Source organism: Podarcis liolepis (assembly GCF_965112155.1).
Source record: "Podarcis liolepis genome assembly, chromosome: 3".
NCBI classification, from domain to species: domain Eukaryota; kingdom Metazoa; phylum Chordata; class Lepidosauria; order Squamata; family Lacertidae; genus Podarcis; species Podarcis liolepis.
In genome coordinates this window covers 106,913,379-106,929,396 of record NC_139557.1, presented here as the reverse complement: position 1 = coordinate 106,929,396, position 16,018 = coordinate 106,913,379, and the positions used below count along the sequence as shown (strand labels likewise).

Below are 16,018 nucleotides of genomic sequence, written 5' to 3'. Positions count from 1 at the left end.
AGGCTACTTGTGATCACATGCACATATGCTGTTATCTCCTTTTCAAACAACATGATAGTTCTTTTGATTACAATGCGCAAGTTGAAGTGTGGCCAAGTAGGTGATGCTAAACACCCAAAACTCAAATAAAAGCTAACTGGTTGTTTTATTATCTCACTGTGTACAGAACATCAATCTTAGCCACTTGAGCACCTGTCAGAACGACTTGCGGTGCCAACATATAACAGTGCCATCATGTCATGCTTGGCCCTGGCATGGCTTTTGCAGTTTCCTATCCTAACTGTGCTAGCATAGCAATTCCTGTGCTTGGCGTATAAATTCGGTAATTATTACTGCCAGACAGGAAAGCTTCGTGAATTAAAAGAACCTCTCATTTCCTCTTGCAGGGTTTCTTGGATTACCAAGCAGTAAACCACCAGATCATAATTTTGCGCCTGTTGCATTACATCGTCCGCCTCATATGGAGAATGCAGTGACTAACGCGCCAAGAGGCAGCTTGGGATTGTTTACTCGTTTCCAGCGACAGCAACCTTGAACACAATGTCTTTGGTCTCTGGGTGCAGGTAACAGGCCTTTCTTGACCTCGGATACATCCAGCAAATGAAAAGGAGCAGAAGGACTCCATATCAGGCGGTTTGGACCTCTTTGTGGTTTCTTTTGAGGAAAGCAAGTTTTTTAAATGGATATTTGGAAATGGACCACCTTTTTAAGAAACAGGATTTCATCTGAAAGTAGAGCTAACTTTGTTTTGTTGAAAGTTCTTTAAAAAAGAAAGAAAAGAACCTTGCTTATATTGCAGCTTTCAAGAAAATCATTGAATCCTGTTCTCATTTGGAAACTTGTGGGTTGCTATTATACCTTGCAACAGAATTGTCTGAGCCAGCTCCTTTGTAAAGCTGTCTTAGTTTTTATATTACATACTTCCTGTTCAAAATATTTCCAAGCAGTGAGAAGACAGACTGGTAATTTCTGTGCTACCTAAAATTCACCTATCCTTGTACATTATTCACAGAAGAAGTTTGGGGTGGGGGTGGGGTGGGGAGTACATCCATCTGCTGTTTAAGCACCATTTTTAATCTTCTGTTGGGTGAAGCAGTTGCATCTTGCAGCCCAGAAGGAGAACTCTTGAATTTGCTTTGGAAGTTGAAATTAAACTGTGAAAGTTTTAATGTTCCAAATAATGTCACCAGGTTGCCTTTTACAATTTTCTTCCTTTATAATTTGTATAGATAAGTCTGTATTCTATGACATATACTGAAGGTGGGGGGGAGGGGGGGATGTAGCAATAAGTCATTGTATGTGGGTGAAAGCAGTTCCTATGCCTGTGCAATATTGCCCAAAGTTGTTAGCAACAGGGTCCTACTGCATAATTTCAGGCACTGTTTTGATCCTCACTTTGGTATATTTCTCTTTGGTTTTTTTTAAATCCAGTCTTTGCGTTTTGTTTTGTTTATTTTTTTAAAGCACTCTGGATTTTGTTAATTGCTGCCTTTGTTTTTAAATAATATGAGAGATGACCGAGCAACCATAATGTGGAATGTAAAAGGACTACTGACTCGCTGCCTGGGTTTGAGGTCAACAGCAGCACAGTATTCAGAGGGTGAAAACTCCAACAAAAGAAAGAGCAGGAACAAATTTTATTCCAGAAAAAAAGACCTTTTAACAAGTGGCACCTATTCCACCTCCCTTTCCTAAGGTGCCAATAAGTGATTGGCTGCATTTATCTAATATGAGTTAGCTACTTTGTTTTGTGATGTTCCTTAATCAGGGCTACTTGTAATGTGATAAGAAAAACAAAAAGCCGAATCAAGGGCAACCTGCTGCAAACAGCTGAATTGTGCAACATATTGAATTGTGCAGGTTGTTTCTGTAAGCCATAAAGGGGAGTGGTAAGGATTGATAATTCTCAAACTGTAGGGTGGGGCACAGTGGTATGCCATAGCAAAGGACTGAAATGCGTCCGGAAAACTTAAGTCACTATGCTGGACTGGGGAGAATCCTGTGCATCTTTAATTCCCTCCTCTGTCCCTTTTACCCAATTTATCTGTCAGTTTATGGGAAGAGGGAGTCTTCTGTGGGAAGGACTTGCTAGGTTCCTTGTCTTGGGTACGCTATGGGCTGCCAGGTACAGGAGAATCCCAGAAAGTATAGGAAGCTGCTTTATACCACTGAGCCATCTAGCTCAGCATTGTCATTCTGACAGACAAGTGTGTAAGGATTCTTTCTCATCCTTACCTGTAGATACTGGGGATTGAACCTGGGATCTCCTGCACACAGTCCTTCTCTACCTGACTCCTGGCAGGCAGAAGAAGGGGAAATGTAGAGTGGCAGTAAGACCCTCTTAACTGCATCATTCTTTAGTTGTAAGGAGGATGCCTGCCGATTATTGTGGGAGCAGACTGAGAAAATAGGTGTATGGTAAAGCCCCCAATCTTAATCCTAGAAAACACTGTGTCCCATGTAATAAAGGTTTGGGAAATGCTGGGCGGAGCCCTGAAGACTCCCCGTGGTCCCTTGCATTCAGATATTACATCAGATTTCGGAAGGAGTCTTTCAGACTTAGATTTGCAGTCGAAAAGATTAATAAATTGCTTTTAAAAAGAGCTGAAATTCTCAGGATACTGAATTCTGTACCCTATACCAAATTGGTAAAGAACCACAGTATGCACACAACCCCAAACTTAAATAAAAATGTGCCATTTAAAAAAAATAATCAAGTAAAATTCCACTAAACCAGATGGCAAACAGTATTGGCACAGATCCTGACTTCCTTTTTTAAAAAAAGAAACATTTTGCTTCTGTAATATCCTTCATCACGCTTCCTGATGCAATCCCTATATCTCAGAAGTTCCACTGAGTTCAATGAGGCTTATTCCTACATGCATAGATTAAAGGATTGCAACCTGAATTGCTTCAGTTTTGGGACATTGTTCATTTCATTTTCCTCCTTTAAAATCAAAGCGGTTTAACCTGTGCTGTACCATGTTATGGTAAACTGGTTCATATGTGGATTTGGACTGAGTTTTTACTTTGCTTTGGGAGACAACTGCAAAATGAGCTTCCTGGAACTGCATAGTTGCTTAAAGGTTCTGGTTGCAAGTTCCCCTTATTCCACATAATTTTATTTGGCTATTGATCAGTTACATAAAATGGTGCAGATACTTTGCATAATACAATGGGTTAGCTGATTCCTGTTTGTAACTCGCTTCCAAATGCTACGTCGCCAATTTCTGGTTTCACCAGTGCCACTGAAAATGTTGTAACCTCCTTTTTTAAAAAACTGCAGTCTTTTTTGGGCTATATCAAATCCATCCTAAGTGCTATTATGTGCTGGAGAGTTTTGTCAACTTCAGCTCCTATGCCAGTGCCTACAGATGGATCCCCTGTCCTGAATGTGTCTGCAGTAGATTATAGGATAAATCCAGATGATCGAAATAAGCTTTGGGGTCCCAAGCTAGAGAGAGGCGCAAGCAACAATAAGCTGCTCGCACACATCACCTGGTGCATGTCTGTACAATAGATGGTTAGTAAGATTGATATTGACAGTGCCAAACACCCCTTTGAAAACAAGAGACGAGGAAAGGGTGTGCTAAGATTCTGTCCAAACTGACAGCCATGATCTGACTGTTGCCAGTTCACTGTTGGAAACATCCCTAAGTCTTGCATCCAGGGACAGAGTCCAAACCACTTCATCCTCTTGTGCTTTTGCTATTCCAGATCCAGCCAGGGAATCCTGTGCAGAAGAAGTCTTGTCTCCTTATCTGTATAGCCCTTATTCGGTTGGGCTGTTCATCTGTAAGCTCCAACGGCGATAATGTGCTAACAAGGGCAAAGCCATGGTAGCTTTGTAGCAGCGTTAGTTTCTTAATTTTACTAGCTTTGGTGAACAATGTTGTGGGTTTTCTCCCCAGTTTGTTTTAACATCAAGCAGAAATTGCAACATCACTAATAGTAATTTTGCCTGTATAATTAATTGCATGGTACCCACATAAAGCTGGGCTGGTTGATTGAAAAAGGCAAGGAAGCGGGTGTTAGTCTTAGACCATTCAAACTGATACTGTGTGATAGAGATTTTTTGTGACATCCAAAAAACCAGGGAAACCAAGGATTTCATTTCCAGGTTTAGCAATGTTGATAACACAGCTTTTAGACCGGCAGTTTGCCAGTAATCTTTCAGCATACGATGGGAAACCTGTGTTTTTCACTGGGAATAATTAGAAAGCTCTCTCTTGAGATCCAACTGACTCATATTAGTTGTCATCACTGACCCATCGTGATTCCTTCTAAAATCGTTTCTGCCACCAGAATTAGTTCCCAAGAACTCACCAAAGTGTTTTCTGTTTACTGCTTCTGCATTTGGAGCATTCTAGTTTTAATGCCTTTCTAACACAAAATCCTCCCTGCAGTCATGCTTTCAGTGGTTGGGATCCAGGGAGCTCCAGGCAAGCGCCTGAAGTGGGAGGATTCCCCTGTTCTTCATTGACATGGTTACAAGAGAGTATTCTTTAGGAAACCGTAACCTATTAAGAGTGGCTTTTTTGTGGAGGGAGGGAGCTAAGGGAATAAGGAGCTGCTTTGGGAAGGGGGGTCCTGAAAGTCGCAGTGCACTCTCTTCAGACCCCTATAACCTTCCCTCCCCCTTTTCTTATAAGGCTCGGCTGGCCCAGTGCCTTGAGATGTGTACACATTCATATGTGTTAACTGCTAGCATGGGAGTGCAATTAGCTTGCTGCCATGGCTTCAGGCAAACTTAATTGTAAGCCGAAGAAATGTGGTTTTTTTTAATTAAAAAAAAATTCTGTGAATTATAACATAAATCAGTAAATGGCAAGATATTGGCACTGTGTGGCCCAAACCCAAGCTCTGTTTTTCCAAGAAATCTCTGCCGGACATTATATCTTAAAATGCTAAATCAATCAAGGCCCATTTTAGTTTGTCACAGTTCAGTGCAGGTTTTGTGCCTTGACATCCCCACAGTGTCCACATTAGACTTGTGGGTTTAAAAAAAAACTTTTTCTAGAAATCCCATTTATATATCTATAACTATATATAATCCTGCCAAAACATTTTATGAAGAATTTTCTTTGGTTGTGGAGAAACCATATTCAAATTTCTTCTTAGTGTCTCCATGCTTTGCCCCCTTTTGAATGATTGTAAATATTTGAGTATTTATTAGATTAGTGCAGTCCTCATCTGAGCCAAATGTCGCCTCTGTGCAATGTTCCCTCTCTTCTTACTATGTCATGTAAGATTTTTTGTACAGCAGCTGAAGTAAAACGGATTGATTTCTCTAAACTTTTTTTTGTAGAATTGACTTTGTTAAATACTGTAGATTCCCCTTTTCTTTGTAATTAATGCACTCTACTGTTCCATAATGCTGTAACTTGTAGAAATGTTGTATATTTATTTTCTGCTTATTTAAGTTCTTGTAAAGTCTCCCCCCCCCCTTTGAATTGTACTTAGTGTATATGGAAATAGTGATTGATCAGTTTAGAGCACTGTCTACTAGTTTATTGCTATTTTAGATGTTGTTTAAACCCCTTGATTTTCTATACCGTGTCTCTTGCCCATCTTTCTCTGTCTTGTTAAAATAATTGAAATATGAAGTGAAGGCAGGGATCAGTTTGATTGGCAAGGGCTTTTACATGTTCAAGGGCCACATCCAGCACTGCATTTGTGGCTTTTAAAAGGAGTTAGTTCCAAATAACTTTCTGAGGACCGAAGGCAGATTACATATTGGTTTTGATAAAGCAACATGCAGTGCTCTGAACTGGTCAGTCTTTTAAAAATGTCCAGGGAGCTTACTCGGGACATCTGCTCACAGCATCCCCTCTCCAAAGTAGATTTTTGTTGCAAATTCATTAGGTGCCAGTTCACAATCTTGGTGCTTCCTGTTTCTTCCTACAATTGGGCTTACATTTAAGGGCCGTTAAGAACTTGTCCCTTAGCCTCAGTTTACGTAGCACAGGATATGACTTGTTACCTCATAAATAAGAAGTACCTGCAGTTTATTCAAGAACTACTAAATTTTTAGTGGAAGAGAGACATTTTGCACCCTGGTTTATAGACCACTAGTTACTGTATGACAGCACCATAACATCAGGTACAAACATCAATGTAGCACTGATCTTGTACTGATTAATCACTAACATGTTTCTTAGAACCCAGCATTTTTATGTAGCATTTTTATTGCAGTTTCCCTGGCTTACTTGTGTTTTGCACTGATGAAATTTTGACAGGGTAATTGCCACTTTACTTGTGCAATACTGCTGTAAATAACCGCAGATCTTTTTTTTAAGATACAATCTTTTATGTTCTTAATGAATTTTATATGAATAAAACTTTCAACTATTCATTGTGTACGTTTTTTATTTCAGTTTCTTTCCTAAGTTTGCTTGTTCTTGCACAGTTATAAATGAAACAAAGGCGATGAATTGGGCTTGGACACAATATTATTTGTGCAGACCTCCCTTACATACACTTCCCTTAATGTGCATAATCAGAAGAATCCCTGTAATGGATTGTTCAAGTAATGGAGTTGTCTAATGCAACTAGCACTTAATTACAGAAACGAGGTACAGAGCTAAGCAAAAGGAAAACCATTCAAAGGGCTGCTGAGAGACTGTTGGATATGGTAAATATGCTGATCTGTTCCCACAGGGAGGGAGACCAGCTGACAGTGTGGTACTTCTTGCTACACTTGTGGAAAGCTTCAGGGGTCTAGATGTGCTAATGGTGGTCTTCCAGCAGAGGTAGTAGTGGGTTGGAGGAGTGTCACAAGGTAGCCTTAGATCTGAAGAATTCAGTGCCCTTCATTCTGCCATTCCCACAGTTCAGGTCTAAAAGGACATGAGCCCCTGGAGCCGCCATGGCAAAAAGGAAGAAAAAGCTGCCTCTCTGCAGCCTGCCCTGCTGCAGCAAACAAGCAAGGTTTTGGATGTTGCAGTAAAACTACCTTGGAATATCTGCCCTGCCAATAGGATTGCTCTGTACAATGGGATATGGTCAAGGATTATAAGATGAATAGGGTGGAGAGATTTTTCTTCCTTTTATAACGTGGTAGAGAAACTGCAGCTCTTATGCCAACTTGATTCCCCAGACCTCCCTATTTGGCCAATCCAACCACTCCCCCCCCCCCCAAAATGCGTCCACCTCCTGTCAGGTGTGGCAGTATTCCCCCCCCCCCCATTGATCCCTGTGGGTCAACTTAGATGAGTGGGATGACCTGCCTGTCAGTCACCTGGTGGCATTATACTGTCAGCTGATTGGCAGGTGATTGGTCCTGTCTACTTGTCAAAGCTGGCTGACCAAATGGGGGGTATTAAATATCTAGCCCACCAGCCCCCAAAGGTTCCCTACCCTGCTTTATAATATGATGCTGCCTTGCTTGATTAGCAGTGGGCTCAGGACAAAACTTAAGGAAATCTTATTCCATGCAGTGCATAATTAAGAAGTAACTCGCTAACACAAGATATGACAGTTACTAGCTTGGATGGCATTAGGAAGAAGCATTAAGACAAATTCTTGGAGGATACAGCCCTGCACATGCTTCCTTGCAAGTAAGCACCAATGATTCATATTCCAAAAGTAGACCACATTTCTATAAATGGATTAGTAGCAACTTATTACCTCCTCTGCATAAGATCCAAAGGCCTAGTGGGTGCAGAATAATCCAGCTCATTGAGTCCAAAGATGAGGAAATTAGCTGCCAGGTGGAAGTTTTTCAGAATGCTGCTGCAGCCTGTAAGAGACATGGAATAGGTTTGCTACACAATGACCACAGCCAGGTCTACAGAGTCCAAAATCCTCTCATTTTCCTCCCTGCTGTGCCTAAACTGAGCAAACTGATGGTGCTGTCAAGGCTGGGTACATGGAACTGGACTGTTGCATGTGGCTTAAAATGAATGCTTCTGACATGCATAGACAATTAGTGATGCCAAGCAAGTGAGCTTCTTGATTGGCTTCAACTTCTGTTTACATGTTTGAGGACTTAATTAGCAATGCACAAATGAGTAGAGCAGCCTCTGGATAATGAGAGGCCCTCAAGCAACATCAGTTTCATCTGGAAATTAGCGCTGATGTAAACACAAGGTTTTCTATCGCTTGCTGTACCCAGAGGTGAGTGGAATTGTCCCTATAAGCTACATAGAAACATCCTGAAACAATGACCCAAGAGCTGTCGGCTGTGGTCACCAGCCATGACTCAACCACCTTAAAAAGGTAAAGGTAAAGGGACCCCTGACCATTAGGTCCAGTCGTGGCCAACTCTGGGGTTGCGGCACTCATCTCGCTTTATTGGCCGAGGGAGCTGGCGTACAGCTTCTGGGTCATGTGGCCAGCATGACTAAGCCGCTTCTGGCAAACCAGAGCAGCGCACGGAAACGCCGTTTACCTTCCCGCCGGAGCGGTACCTATTTAACTACTTGCACTTTGATGTGCTTTCGAACTGCTAGGTTGGCAGGAGCAGGGATCGAGCAACGGGAGCTCACCCCGTCGCGGGGATTCGAACTGCCAAACTTCTGATTGGCGAAGTCCTAGGCTCTGTGGTTTAACCCACAACGCCACCTGTGTCCAACCACCTTAGCCTCAGGTAAAAACAACTTTTCAGCTTGGGCTCAAATTTTGCTTCTGGTGGTAACAAATACCAACCCCTGAAAGAGCTTCACTAAGTGCTTTCTTTCTGCCTTATTAATAATGCCCAGCTTGCCTTTCACCCAATGCTGGCTACACCATACAAATCTAACACAGAGTTCTCGTCCTGTGACTTGTAATGTGGTGGGACGCATATTAACTTGACCCTTCTCCTGCCTGTTGAATATCCCCCCACAGCCTCTCCCTGCTGGCCTGTTTGCTCCTGATGTTCCTCTTGGGCAGCTCTGAGGGCTTATCCACACTTAACCTTTTGCTCCATGATTTCTAAGCACAGGCCCACACTTTCCCAGTCCGTGTCCAACTGCGTTTCTTTTGCCTTACCACTTTCTGCAGAAAAATCCAAACTTCATCAATGAATCACAACACACCTCAATTCGGGTTGTCTGCTGCAATTCAGCAGTAAACTGGGTTTTCGCAGGAAAAGTGGAAAGGTTTAAAAAATAAAAAAAAGCCCTCAGACACAGTTCTGGAAAGCCCGGAACTGTACCTAGAGATATGGAGCAGAGGTGGATGAACCCTGAGTTTGGGAATAAACTGGTGGAGTGGGAGGGATTACTCCGAATGTCCTGGCTGCACTATCAGAGGTAATATGCCTCCGAATGCCAAGTGCTGGGATCTGCAAATGGAAGATTTGTTGTTGCACTTGGGTCTCATTTGTGGGCTTCCCATAGGCATCCGGCTGGCCACTGAGAGAACAGGATGTTGGAATGTTGGACTTAGACGGGCCTTTGGTCTGATTCAGCAGCCAGGCTGCTCCTATGTTCCTGTTAAAGTGGAGAATTGGTGGGAGGTTGGACAGCTGAGCCCAACTCCAGCCCTGCACAAACCCCCTCATTGTCATCCATTGTGAAGCAAGCAAAACGTAGCCCTGCTCATAAAAGTGTGAAGACATGCCCCAGCCTTCTGTATCCGTGCAAGGTCCCCCAGGGTGTGCTCTTACTCAAACCTAGCATAGCCAGTGAGTCGTGTGTGTGGTTTTTAGTCTAGGAAGCACCATTCCATTCCTAGACAGAGTGTGAGCCGCTTCCAGAGGACCCTGCTTAGTCACAAAGGACTCAGCGACCTGTTTGCAGTTCACATGCTCAGTCCCATCACAACCACACCCTGTTGGGCAGACAGACTCTCTTACTCTGGATGCAAGCTCATTATTTCCCAGCACTAAACATGCACATGCAGACAATTTGCATGGGGCAGGGGCACCTGTCGTATTGTTCACTCTATAAGATGCACCAGACCACAAGACGCACCTAGTTTTTGGAGGAGGAAAACAAGAAAAAAAAAATCTGAATCCCAGAAGCCAGAACAGCAAGAGAGATCGCTGCGCAGAGATCCCTCTTGCTGTTCTGGCTTCTGGGATAGCTGCGCAGCCTGCATTCACTCCATAAGACGCACACACATTTCCCCTTATTTTTAACGAGGGAAAAGGTGCGTCTTATAGAGCGAAAAATACGGTATATGTGGCTTCTGCTTTCTTTATTCTTGTGTTTCTGTACTGCACTGCAGTTTTAGACTGCCTTTCCAAGAATAGATCAGAGGGCGGTTCACAAAACATACTCTGCAGCAGAAGCAGAACTCACCCAAGTGATTATGAGTGATATTCACTATTATATATATATACTATTATATATATGTTTTCGTAGATTTTCACGGGTACAGGAATGCAGGTTTTGGTGTCCTCGGGTGTCTTCCCGTGTAAAAGTTGGGGTGTCTAGGCGACGTTTCGACGAGGTCTCACTCGTCATCTTCAGGCTGGTGCTTTCGGCTTCTTGCTACTGGAACAGAGCGGGATCTCAGTGTTTGAGTTCCTATAAATACTGTAGAGGGGTGTGGTGTATTGCCTCAAAAGTTCTGGGCAGAGGGGAAGTTCCCAGGCTAGTGTTCTTTTCTTCTTTTGTTCCTTAATTACTTGAGGGATATCTTGAGTGATTTCTTGAGTGATATTCTGAGTACCACTTAGGTGGGTCATTAGGTGTGGATTAGTTGCTAAAGCCTTCGTGTCTTGACCTCTTGAATTTGTGAAGAGTTTTTCTGGGAAGATGGCTGTACTGCACTTAGTTGTGCTTTGGCTTGGCTTCGTGTATAGGGGCGAGCTGTGGTTTTGTGCCCTGTGCCAGCCAGATCTGTGTAGGGATTGCAGGGGGGTGCAGCATCCGGAGGTGCCACTATGGTTTGGTTACTGGATGGTGTCTGTAATTTATCTGTGGAGAGGGTCTGGGTTTGGGTCTGGTGTGGTTGATTGGTGGTGGCGTTCTGTGTGCCTCTGGATCTGGTGTCGGTTTTTGTGGGGAGGGCTAATTTCCAGATGTCTGGCAGGCGGGACGTGTCGTCACGCTTGTTCATGTTGTGAGGGTGTTTCTCTATCTCGATGGCTTCCATGATTATTCTCTTGTGGTGGTGTTCCATGTTAAAGAGCAATTTGGAATCTGCAAAATTAATTTCGTGTCCTGTTTCTTTCATGTGTTGGAAAAGAGAGGAAGATTTTTCTTCTTTTTTGACGGCATTCTTGTGTTCTGCGATACGTGCATTTATTCGTCTGTTTGTTTGTCCAATGTACGTGGCTGGGCAGACTTTGCAGGGTATTTCATAGACCCCTTGGTTTTCCAACTGGATTTTATCTTTGGGGTTTCTGAGGATATTGGCTATTTTTTGGTTGGTGCAAAAGGCTGTTTTGATATTGTGTTTATGGAGGATTTTGCTAATTTTATCTGTAGTGCCCTTGATATAAGGAAGGAGGGCCATGCCATTGTTTTCTTCCGTGTCTTGGTTTTTGGGGGGTGTTTCTTTTTGGATTAGCTTCTTAACCCTGTTTTGCTGGTATCCATTGGCGATTCAGCCAGGCGTTTGGTTCTGGAGATGAGGGTCTTGGCTACGGAGTTTATTTGTGCAGGGTGGTGGTGTGATTGAGCATGTAAGTAGCGGTTGGTGTGTGTTTTTTTCCGGTAGATAGTGTGTCCTAGGGAGCCATCAGGTTTTTTGTAGATTAGGACGTCAAGGAAGGGAAGCTGGTTGTTGGCTTCTATTTCCATAGTGAATTGTATTTTGGGGTGTAGCATCCTCACACATCTCAACAGCCTACACCCCAAAATACAATTCACTATGGAAATAGAAGCCAACAACCAGCTTCCCTTCCTTGACGTCCTAATCTACAAAAAACCTGATGGCTCCCTAGGACACACTATCTACCGGAAAAAAACACACACCAACCGCTACTTACATGCTCAATCACACCACCACCCTGCACAAATAAACTCCGTAGCCAAGACCCTCATCTCCAGAACCAAACGCCTGGCTGACAAAGACCACTTGACAACTGAGTTACAGAATCTCTCAAATGTGTTAATCGCCAATGGATACCAGCAAAACAGGGTTAAGAAGCTAATCCAAAAAGAAACACCCCCCAAAAACCAAGACACGGAAGAAAACAATGGCATGGCCCTCCTTCCTTATATCAAGGGCACTACAGATAAAATTAGCAAAATCCTCCATAAACACAATATCAAAACAGCCTTTTGCACCAACCAAAAAATAGCCAATATCCTCAGAAACCCCAAAGATAAAATCCAGTTGGAAAACCAAGGGGTCTATGAAATACCATGCAAAGTCTGCCCAGCCACGTACATTGGACAAACAAACAGACGAATAAATGCACGTATCGCAGAACACAAGAATGCCGTCAAAAAAGAAGAAAAATCTTCCTCTCTTTTCCAACACATGAAAGAAACAGGACACGAAATTAATTTTGCAGATTCCAAATTGCTCTTTAACATGGAACATCACCACAAGAGAATAATCATGGAAGCCATCGAGATAGAGAAACACCCTCACAACATGAACAAGCGTGACGACACGTCCCGCCTGCCAGACATCTGGAAATTAGCCCTCCCCACAAAAACCGACACCAGATCCAGAGGCACACAGAACGCCACCTCCAATCAACCACACCAGACCCAAACCCAGACCCTCTCCACAGATAAATTACAGACACCATCCAGTAACCAAACCATAGTGGCAACTCCGGATGCTGCACCCCCCTGCAATCCCTACACAGATCTGGCTGGCACAGGGCACAAAACCACAGCTCGCCCCTATACACGAAGCCAAGCCAAAGCACAACTAAGTGCAGTACAGCCATCTTCCCAGAAAAACTCTTCACAAATTCAAGAGGTCAAGACACGAAGGCTTTAGCAACTAATCCACACCTAATGACCCACCTAAGTGGTACTCAGAATATCACTCAAGAAATCACTCAAGATATCCCTCAAGTAATTAAGGAACAAAAGAAGAAAAGAACACTAGCCTGGGAACTTCCCCTCTGCCCAGAACTTTTGAGGCAATACACCACACCCCTCTACAGTATTTATAGGAACTCAAACACTGAGATCCCGCTCTGTTCCAGTAGCAAGAAGCCGAAAGCACCAGCCTGAAGATGACGAGTGAGACCTCGTCGAAACGTCGCCTAGACACCCCAACTTTTACACGGGAAGACACCCGAGGACACCAAAACCTGTATTATATATATATATATATATATATACTATTATATATATATATATATATATATATCTGTAAACGTTATGCAAATAGTTACGTTATTTACCGCTTTGTTTTTGTCACTTCCTTTCTACTTAAATGCACTGAAAATAATTAACCCAAATTAATTACATAATCCATTATGTAGGTTTTGGTTGTGGTAGATAACAAGTTGAATAATGTGGGCTTTAGCAGGAGCCAAACTGTAGCAGAACAGAAACAACGCTGATTGCAACAAACCCAGTAGTGGAATAGAAACAACTACGAAACCAGGACAAGACAGAGATTGCTGCCTCCTTCCTTTTCCAGCCAGGGCTGGTGGGTACAGTGGAATTCATACTCTCAAGTACTTGGGTCCCGGTCCTTCAGGACTTTATTACATGGAAGTGCTTTCTTGACAGGGGCGGTGGGGGGGGGGGAGACTTAGCATGTCAAGCTGTCCTGAGCCAGATCTTTATCGTCATTTATCTACTTAATCAGGAGCAAAGCGACTCCTTTCGCCTGCAGATAGGAAATTAAACAGGCACCACCGCCTTGATCTGAAACTAACAGGGTGACCTCAACAGAGGCCCATCAAGCTTTTTTTTTTAACAAGTTCTTTTCAGCTATTCTTAACCAGTTTTGGTTTGTTCCTATCTAGTCCAAGGGTAATGAGAGCTAAAAAAAAATAGATGAATTCTACCGCAGATCTAAGCCACCAGCCTGCAAAATACTCTCTTGCTTTTATTACGAAGCATAACACATGTGGAATTCCAGCTTCTCATACGATGGCCAGTGATAAACATCAAAATATCAGAGCCTATGCGAGTGTGTTTTTTTAAATGTGACTCTTCAGTCTTTTTTCCAGTTTACAATTGCTTTTCTCGATTCTTGAGTTTCTCGGTCTCTAAGTGACGGGTCTAAGTTAGGCGTAGTCAAAAAAGTTTGTTTGGGGTTTTTTTGGGGGGGGGTTACACTGAATTTGTACCCCCCCAAAAGCGCTCCCCAATCCACAAGCCAGAGGGAAACCCACCTCATTGTCACGCTGCTCATCAGTTTGCGAAAGGAGAATTCCTGCCTGCAGACAGGCAGCAAAAAAAGGCTCGCCCTTCCAAACAGCTGCATTTTGGTGGGGAAAACAGAGGGAGATAGGGTTTCAGTCGGCCTGCCTGCACTTTGCTGAATCAGCAGGCTGTCTGGGCTCTGGCAGTGTTCCCTCATCAAGGAGCCTGCAGCAGCCTCCCTTGCTCCATTATCACCAGCCAGGCAGCCACGATTCCAGGACCTTGTGTGAAAGGAAGCATGGCCTTGGGAGAGGGAGGGAGGCAGAGGAGGACCCCGTGGTTTGTTTACTAGCAGAGGGGCTCTGAGAGGCATGAATGCCCCCTGACCTGCGACAGAGCAGGGGGAAAAAGACATCACATTATAGGTGTTTTAAGTGCAAAAGAGCTGTGTGGTTTTTTAAAAATCAAAAGCCCTGATTTGCTTGCACAAAGCTTAAACAGAGGTTAGATTATAGCCGGTCTCTTTTGATCATTCATTCCGATATGTTTCTGCAGAGGCTGTATATCATCAAGCATTCATCCCTATTTGCTTCTGGGGTGCTTCCAGGTCTTCCCCCTTAATCAGTTGTTCATTCTACACTTTTCAACGTGGTTTTCCTGTCACTTTCCAAATTAGGTAAAAGGTAAAGGTACCCCTGCCCGTACGGGCCAGTCTTGACAGACTCTAGGGTTGTGCGCTCATCTCACTCTAGAGGCCGGGAGCCAGCACTGTCCGCAGACACTTCCGGGTCACGTGGCCAGCGTGACGAAGCTACTCTGGCGAGCCAGCACCAGCGCAGCGCACGGAAATGCCGTTTACCTTCCCGCTAGTAAGCGGTCCCTATTTATCTACTTGCACCCAGAGGTGCTTTCGAACTGCTAGGTTGGCAGGTGCTGGGACCGAGCAACGGGAGCTCACCCCATCGCGGGGATTCGAACCGCCGACCATGCGATCGGCAAGTCCTAGGTGCTGAGGTTTTACCCACAGCGCCACCCACGTCCCTTTCCAAATTGCAGTGTTCCTTTTTCAAAGTCGATTAGTCGCGCTAGGGCAACAGACGCAGCACTTTAATGGCACAAGCCAAACATTTCCTAGGATGTTCTTGAGTGCCTCCTGCAAAAAAATTGGTGGTCTGGAGGCACCTCATGGCAGTTTCTTGACAGGACCAACATGCGTGTCTAACCACAGGGTGGGGTAATATTCCTGGCTCCCATTTCATTCTCCAGAATGGGGCCAAAACCTGGTTTCAGGTTTTGTTTGTTTGTCTGTTTTAAAAAATTAAACATCAAATCTAAATCAAGAAGGCATATGGGCCTCAGCAGACTGCTACTCATAACATCACAAGTGGGTAAAGTTTGGGTCTTGCAAACTGGCCCCATCCCCAAGTGACTTTGTGAGAGAAGCAAGGTTAGCAAGGAAGTCCCGATCTGCTCCAGGAGAGGTTCAGGAAACTCTGAGACCCATAAAACCCTCTGTGGTGCACAGATGCTGCCATAACCAGGAACACACCTCTCAGACTAGATGAGATCGTCTTCCTATTACCATTGTTATTTTGGAACTATTTATTGGAAGTGAATGAGGTACAGGCTGTAAAGAGGTCTCTGGACCCCAATCTCATGATGAGGAGCAGCCTTCAGCCTTTTAGCCCTTGCTAATCCACTGCATCCACAACCCCTCAATCAGTTTTTGGACACTGCCTATATTAATGTATTTACCTCTGATTAACTCTGAGTGGGACGCACAAAGGAAGAGGTCTACTCCTTGCTACTCTAAGGATGCACTGGGGTGTGAGGATTATTGTGTTAGTTCTCCT

At 43.8% G+C, this 16,018-nt stretch overlaps 2 protein-coding genes across 22 annotated transcripts in view; one reads left to right on the top strand and one right to left on the bottom strand.

Moving 5' to 3' along the window:
- The window catches only part of BCL2L11 (BCL2 like 11), a 91,814-nt gene extending 85,461 nt beyond the window's left edge, over positions 1-6,353 (top strand). For all 9 annotated transcript variants that reach the window (XM_083494855.1, XM_083494852.1, XM_083494854.1 and 6 more), the window contains one exon: positions 387-6,353. In XM_083494855.1, coding sequence (XP_083350981.1) covers positions 387-535 — 149 coding nt within the window. In that variant the 3' untranslated portion in view covers positions 536-6,353. The remainder of the gene's footprint in view (positions 1-386) is intronic.
- LOC310702799 (uncharacterized protein) overlaps positions 1-16,018 on the bottom strand; it is a 328,820-nt gene that overhangs the window by 76,549 nt on the left and 236,253 nt on the right. For 10 of the 13 annotated variants that reach the window (XR_014523607.1, XR_014523608.1, XR_014523609.1 and 7 more), the window contains one exon: positions 7,630-7,741. The exons of the other annotated variants lie outside the window; for them this stretch is intronic. Coding sequence is in view for 6 of the 10 variants with exons in the window: in XM_083494955.1 (XP_083351081.1) it covers positions 7,724-7,741 (18 nt within the window). In the remaining 4 variants the exon portion in view is untranslated. The remainder of the gene's footprint in view (positions 1-7,629; positions 7,742-16,018) is intronic. 13 annotated transcript variants of the gene reach the window in all.